The sequence below is a fragment of the Rhinopithecus bieti genome, unplaced genomic scaffold (genome assembly GCF_001698545.2).
Source record: "Rhinopithecus bieti isolate Rb0 unplaced genomic scaffold, ASM169854v2 scaffold_9981, whole genome shotgun sequence".
In the NCBI taxonomy this organism is placed as follows: domain Eukaryota; kingdom Metazoa; phylum Chordata; class Mammalia; order Primates; family Cercopithecidae; genus Rhinopithecus; species Rhinopithecus bieti.
The window spans coordinates 4,350,613-4,357,577 of record NW_016806838.1 but is presented as its reverse complement, the minus strand read 5'-3'; the positions used below and the strand labels follow the sequence as shown (position 1 = coordinate 4,357,577).

The following is a 6,965-nucleotide window of genomic DNA, read 5'->3' as shown; positions in this document are numbered from 1 at the left end:
AGCCTGTAGTATAGGTATAGAATAAAACTTACGTATTATGTGAATTGCTGGTCACAGGTGGTGGTAATTTTAGCTTACCCTAAGAATTTGCAATTGAAATTTCTTCCTCATTGAAGTAGAACATTTTGTTTTTCTTGCCAATTATTGTTTAATAGAAAATGAACCTCAGTCTTTTCATTTAATAAAAATTAATACTTCAAGGCCAGGCATGGTGGCTCACACCTTTAATCCCAGCACTTTGGGAGGCCACAGTGGGTGGATCACTTGAGGTCAGGAGTTCGAGACCAGCCTGGCCAACATGGTAAAACCCCATCTGTACTAAAAATACAAAAATTAGCTGGGCATGATGGCACACGCTTGTAATCCCAGCTACTGGGGAGGCTGAGGCAGGAGAATCGCTTGAACCCAGGAGGCAGAGGTTGCAGTGAGCCTGGGTTGACAGGGCGAAACTCCATCCCAAAAAAAAAAAAAAAAAGAAAATTAGTACTTCAAATTGTTTTTAATTGCATTTAGTACTTAATAGTTTGATTTATCTTTTTCAATAATTCTTTTTTGCTATTTCTTATTAAAATATGTGCTTGGTTTTTTAAATTGTTACTAAAAGTTACAAAACATTTATTCAAGGTGTTACATTTAATTGGAATGGCACTACAAGAAGAAAAACAACATTTAGAGAATGTCACAGAAGAGCATGTAGTAACATTTACCTTCACTCAGAAGATATCAAGTATGTATATATCTTTTTACTAAACTAACTCGATATAAATGATTTTAAGGAATCACTTGGCCGGGCGCGGTGGCTCAAGCCTGTAATCCCTGCACTTTGGGAGGCCGAGACGGGTGGATCACGAGGTCAGGAGATCGAGACCATCCTGGCTAACACGGTGAAACCCCGTCTCTACTAAAATACAAAAAAAAACTAGCCGGGCGAGGTGGTGGGCGCCTGTAGTCCCAGCTACTCGGGAGGCTGAGGCAGGAGAATGGCGTAAACCCAGGAGGCGGAGCTTGCAGTGAGCTGAGATTCGGCCACTGCAGTCCAGCCTAGGAGACAGAGCGAGACTCCGTCTCAAAAAAAAAAAAAAGAAATCACTTAATAACCTCTCTTATTTGGTCATATGGATTCTAAAAGAGTAATATTTAATTTAAATATTTGAGGCTATATGTACTCATTTGTGTAGTAAAGGTACTATGTTAAACCCTGTTATATTTTTATAAAAATATCTAGGGCTGAGTTCAAAGTTACAGTCAGCTGTGGTTGACATAAGATTCTACAGTATTGAAAATAAATAAAAATTATAGGGGATTAGATTGTCATAGTACCACCTCACTTTCTGGCCCAAAAGATGCCCAAGCTCATGTTGTACTTTCCCTGCCACAGACCTGTAGTCAGCTATTTACTCAGGTGTTTTTTAATGAAGGAAATACGACTTTTAAAAGAAGGCCAGGGAGTTTTCTAGCTTTTATTTTAAAATTTCAAACATATAGACAAGTGGAAAGAATTGTCCAGTAAACATTCATATACCTACTACCTAGATTTAGTAGTTTGCTATATTTGCTTTTATATTTATATACTTTCTTGAACCTTTTGTTGTAGACATAATATTTCACGTTTCAAAGAAAAGCTTTTCATTTACTAATTTTCATAATCAGCCATTGGCCTGATAGTTACCTGCAATTGTGGCAACTTTGAATGTTTTTTGTTTAGAGTTTTTTAAAATATTGTTCATTTTACTTATTAAGTGTTTTGTAGTCGCTTATAATGATTATTCCTTTTGATGCTCAAATTATGCCCACTTTGATCAGTGGGAGTTTATTTAGTCAGTTTCTGTGTCCCTTTTCACCCAGCCCCATTTGCCAGAAAGTACCACCTCACTTTCTGGCCCAAAAGATGCCCAAGCTCATGTTGTACTTTCCCTGCCACAGACCTGTAGTCAGCTATTTACTCAGGTGTTTTTTAATGAATTTATGGTGCTATGATAGGAGTTTATAAATGCTTTGATTAAAAAGGATTATTTCTGTAACTGTGTTCAGTGCCATTTCTTCCTAAATGATAACTGTGAGAATTACGCTACCAGGGGACAGGGAGGAAGTAATTTTGTTTGCTTCTAGATCTCTAGTTTTCCTTTTTGCCCTCATCCAAGTAAATGAGAGAAAGAGGAGAAACCACCTTTCCCCACTGAACATTTTATTCATGGATGCCAGTTTTTCCTATTCTTTCTCTCTACCGTTTTGTTTCTATGGATTAATACTGTGGTTTTTGCTTTCTTTGTTTCTGGTGTGTTTATTTTAGGATAACCACACAGAATACTCCCTAATTTCATTCACTCATCACTATAAAATACTAGGTTCTTGGCCAGGCACAGTGGCTCATGCTTGTAATACCAGCACTTTGGGAGACCGAGGTGGGTGAATCACCTGAGGTCAGGAGTTCGAGACCAACCTGGCCAACATGACGAAACCTGTCTCTACCAAAAATACAAAAATTATCCAGGCGTGGTGGTGGGTACCTGTAATCCCAGCTACTCGGGAGGCTGAGGCAGGAGAATCGCTTGAACCCAGGAGGTGGAGGTAGCAGTGGGCTGAGATCACACCACTGCACTCCAGCCTGGGCAACAGAGTAAGACTCTGTCTCAAAAAAATATATATATATATATTAGGTTCTCTCTTACTCTCTCTTTCCTTTTTTTTTTTTGAGACGGAGTCTCGCTCTGTCGCCCAGGCTGGAGTGCAGTGGCGCCATCTCCACTCACTGCCAGCTCCGCCCCCTGGGTTCACGCCATTCTCCTGCCTCAGCCTCCCGTGTAGCTCGGACTACAGGCACCCGCCACCGCACCCGGCTAATTTTTTGTATTTTTAATAGAGACGAGGTTTCACAGTGTGAGCCAGGATGGTCTCAATCTCCTGACCTCATGATCCGCCCGTCTCGGCCTCCCAAAGTGCTGGGATTACAGGCGTGAGCCACCGCGCCCGGCTTCTCTCTTTCCTTTTTATTAAACGATCATCATTTTCCCTCAACATTACTCTTAATTTGTCTTTAGACATTTTACATAATTAAGACACATGATTTATTTGCAAAGAAACCTCTCCCTTATCTAGAGTCACATCCCTAATGCACGCCACAGAGTTTTAGATGTGATAGAATATTAAATAAAGGTCACACAGGTCAATCTCTTCCCTCTTAGGAAAAAGGCATATTTTTCCAGAATGACAGCACCAAAATCAAGAAAATCAATAATTGAACATTTCTGGCTGCAGACTAATAGAAAATATGACTTGACTCTTATATTGAAATAAACAGTGAATTCTTAGGGGAAGAAATTCATTTTATTCTGAATCTAGTTTTTATTAAAGGCAATGGTCAGAGCAAATAAACATATTTGTACATATATGCACTCTTAATGCTAATTTATTTTAGACCTGTAAAATCTCAAGTACACCAGTTATTTTAGCTGAATTTGCATGTAATTTTATTAAAATACATTTTAGCAAATTCGTTTGCTATTAAAAGTCACTTTTGAATGCTTAAAGAATTCTAGTTGTTGGCAACTTGTTTGTAAAAGGCACATATGTCACATTCTTAAGAAGTATTGAAAATCTCTTTGGTAGAGTCATAATCAAATTATGGGCAATAGGTGTTATAAGCAACTGCATTTATGTTCCTGTGCATAGGAATAAGTACTATGAAGTGTTAGCTATAGTTACTGTGCCTTTTATTTTTCTGACATAGAACCTGGTGAAGCGCCAAAAAACTCTCCTAGCATACTAGCTATGCTGGAAACACTACAAAATGCTCCCTACCTAGAAGTCCACAAAGACATGATTCGGTGGATATTGAAGGTAAAATTTCCTACATTCTTCTGCTTTTTGTGAGAAATATTAGATATTTGTTATGTGTACATTGTGATGATATTTCATACAGGATACTGATACTTTTTTTTTTTGTAGACTTTTAATGCTGTTAAAAAGATGAGAGAGAGTTCACCTACCAGTCCCGTGGCAGAGACAGAAGGAACCATAATGGAGGAGGTATAAACAGTAAAGTGTGATAATGCTAAAAAATTATAGCAAGTTCAGTATGAACAAATTAAATTTATCTACAGTAAGTTGCCAGTTACAACATTTAAATTCCAACAAATATGCCACTGTTTATCTCTATTGGTTGTAGCAATTTTTTGTCTGCTTTTTTCCTTTAAAACATGTTAGGTCAACTTAAGAGTCTTTTCTCTTGTTTAAATAAGTGAGATTATAGAATAGTTTTTTAATTGGTATTTACAATAAAGATATTTCTGCTTTGGAAAAAAATGTGTGTTTTAGCATCTAATGGTCTAATTGAATGGAGCGTATTTTCAGAGTTCAAGGGACAAAGACAAAGCTGAGAGGAAGAGAAAAGCAGAGATTGCCAGACTGCGCAGAGAAAAGATCATGGCTCAGATGTCTGAAATGCAGCGGCATTTTATTGATGAAAACAAAGAACTCTTTCAGCAGACATTAGAACTGGATGCCTCAACCTCTGCTGTTCTTGATAATAGGTATAAAAAAAATTAATTTATTGACTAGTTGTTCCCAACTAGGGGCAGTGTTGCTTTTTTTCCTTGTAAATACATTTTTAAACCTAAAGTAATTTATTAGAATTCAGAGGTAAATTTTGTGACCTCTGTTTAGAAGATTTAATCTTAGAAATCTCTGAATATAGATATGGTAATATAGTAGGGTATTTTCTACAGAAGATCTTGGACATTCATGAAAGAATGAGTACACTACACTCAGTTACCTAGAGCGTGTGACATCTGTGTTGCAGATTAGATTGCTGTGAGAATTAAAGGAGATGGTTTTGATACATACCAAAGACTTGACAATCCAAGTTATCAAAACCATGTGTTAAATATATACATGCCTGGCCAGACACGGTGGTTCATACCTGTAATCCCAGCACTTTGGGAGGCTGAGGCGGGCAGATCACAAGGTCAGGAGTTCGAGACTAGCCTGACCAACATGGTGAAACCCCGTCTTTACTAAAAATACAAAAAAAAAAATTTAGCCGGGCGTGGTGGTACGCACCTATAATCTCAGCTAGTCAGTAGGCTGAGGCAGGAGAATTGCTTAAACCTGGGAGGTGGAGATTGCAGTGAGCTGAGATCATGCCACTGCACTCCTGCCTAAGCAACAGAGCAAGACTCCATCTCAAAAAAATAAATAAATAAAAAATAAAATTGGGCTGGGCACGGTGGCTCACGCCTGTAATCCCAGCACTCTGGAAGGCCGAGGCGGGCAGATCACGAGGTCAGGAGATCGAGACCATCCTGGCTGACACAGTGAAACCCTGTCTCTACTAAAAAATACAAAAAGTTAGCCGGGCGTGGTGGCGGGCGCCTGTAGTCCCAGCTAATCGGGAGGCTGAGGCAAGAGAATGGCGTGAACCTGGGAGGCGGAGTTTGCAGGGAGCCGAGATCGCACCACTGCACTCCAGCCTGGGCAACAGAGCGAGACTCCATCTCAAAAAGAAAAAATAAATAAAAAATTTAAAATATATAGATATATATATGTATATGCACACATACATACATACCTGTAGTCTGCTATTTTATGATTATGTAGAAAGTTTTTGGGATCATTAATTATATTCATAACCTTTGTATTACAGCCCTGTGGTTTCAGATATGACACTTACAGCGCTGGGCCCCACACAAACTCAGGTTCCTGAACAAAGACAATTCGTTACATGTATATTGTGTCAAGAGGAGCAAGAAGTTAAAGTGGAAAGCAGGGCAATGGTCTTGGCAGCATTTGTTCAGAGATCAACTGTATTATCAAAAAACAGAAGTAAATTTATTCAAGATCCAGGTAAGTCATAGCTAGATCCTCATCTTCCCGATTAATAACAACCGCCAGTTAATGTGATTGATGATACATTGAGATTTTTTAAATCTAAGAATGACTCCATAGACTTGGATGGTATCTTTGGCAGGTAACTTAGGCAGGAATTCCCCACTTGGCAGATGTGGAACCACTCCAGAAAGTTATACCTGAATCATATAGCTGATAAATAGCAGGGATTCAAAGTAAAGCTTTTCTTTGTGATGTAACATTATATACTTTCGCATTTCACAGTCTTTCCCATGCTTCAGTACACTTGCAAAGCCCTGGTCATTTGTTGAAACACTGAAATAATAATTGCTTTGTCTTATTGATAGAGCCTGAGTGAAATCTCCGAGAACAGTGATGGAGAATTACCTATGTAAGAGGCAATCCTTGAGCCAAATTCTGACTTAGAATAGTGATACCACCACAGATCGGGTTCCCCAGAAAGCAGATTCTTGAGATACAGATTACTGTGCAGGACAGTTGAGGGCCCTCTTTCAGCAACTGAGGGAGTAAAGCAGGGAGATCCAGTCTGTACATGATTTTGTCCACCACTGACACATTTATTTCTCTGCTTGTAGGTTGTGCTCTGTGTGCATATGCTTGAGCGATACACAGTAAACTTCTTGAGAGTAGGAACTGTGTCTTGGAAATTCCCAGAGCACTTCTTTAGCCCATGCCTTTCACATTGCAGTGTGAAAGGAGGTTTGAGAGCCACTTTTAGAGTTACCTTCTCTCTATAAAGAAAGTCTTTGTATCCTACTTACAAAAGATTGGTCTGCTTCATCTTTAAAAGTGGTCATTTGGGCTGGGCATGGTGGCTCATGCCTGTAATCCCAGCACTTTGGGAGGCCGAGGTGGGTGGATCATCTGAGGTCAGGAGTTCGAGACCAGCCTGGCCAACATGGTGAAACCCTGTCTCTACTAATAGTACAAAAATATTAGCCGAATGTGGTGGCACACAGCTGTAGTCCCAGCTACTCAAGAGGCTGAGGCTCAAGAATTGCTTAAACCTGGGAGGTGGAGGTTGCAGTGAGCTGAGATTGCACCACTGCCCTCCAGCCTGGGCGACGGAGCAAGACCCCATCTTTTTTTTTTTTTTTTTT

General features: G+C 39.4%; 1 protein-coding gene across 1 annotated transcript in view; it reads left to right on the top strand.

Annotated features, from left to right (window-relative positions):
- The window catches only part of UBR2 (ubiquitin protein ligase E3 component n-recognin 2), a 137,051-nt gene that overhangs the window by 97,613 nt on the left and 32,473 nt on the right, over window positions 1-6,965 (top strand). Inside the window, 5 exon segments of the mRNA XM_017878221.1 lie at window positions 625-727; window positions 3,728-3,837; window positions 3,946-4,026; window positions 4,351-4,529; window positions 5,642-5,841. Of these exon segments, the coding sequence (XP_017733710.1) occupies window positions 625-727; window positions 3,728-3,837; window positions 3,946-4,026; window positions 4,351-4,529; window positions 5,642-5,841 (673 nt within the window).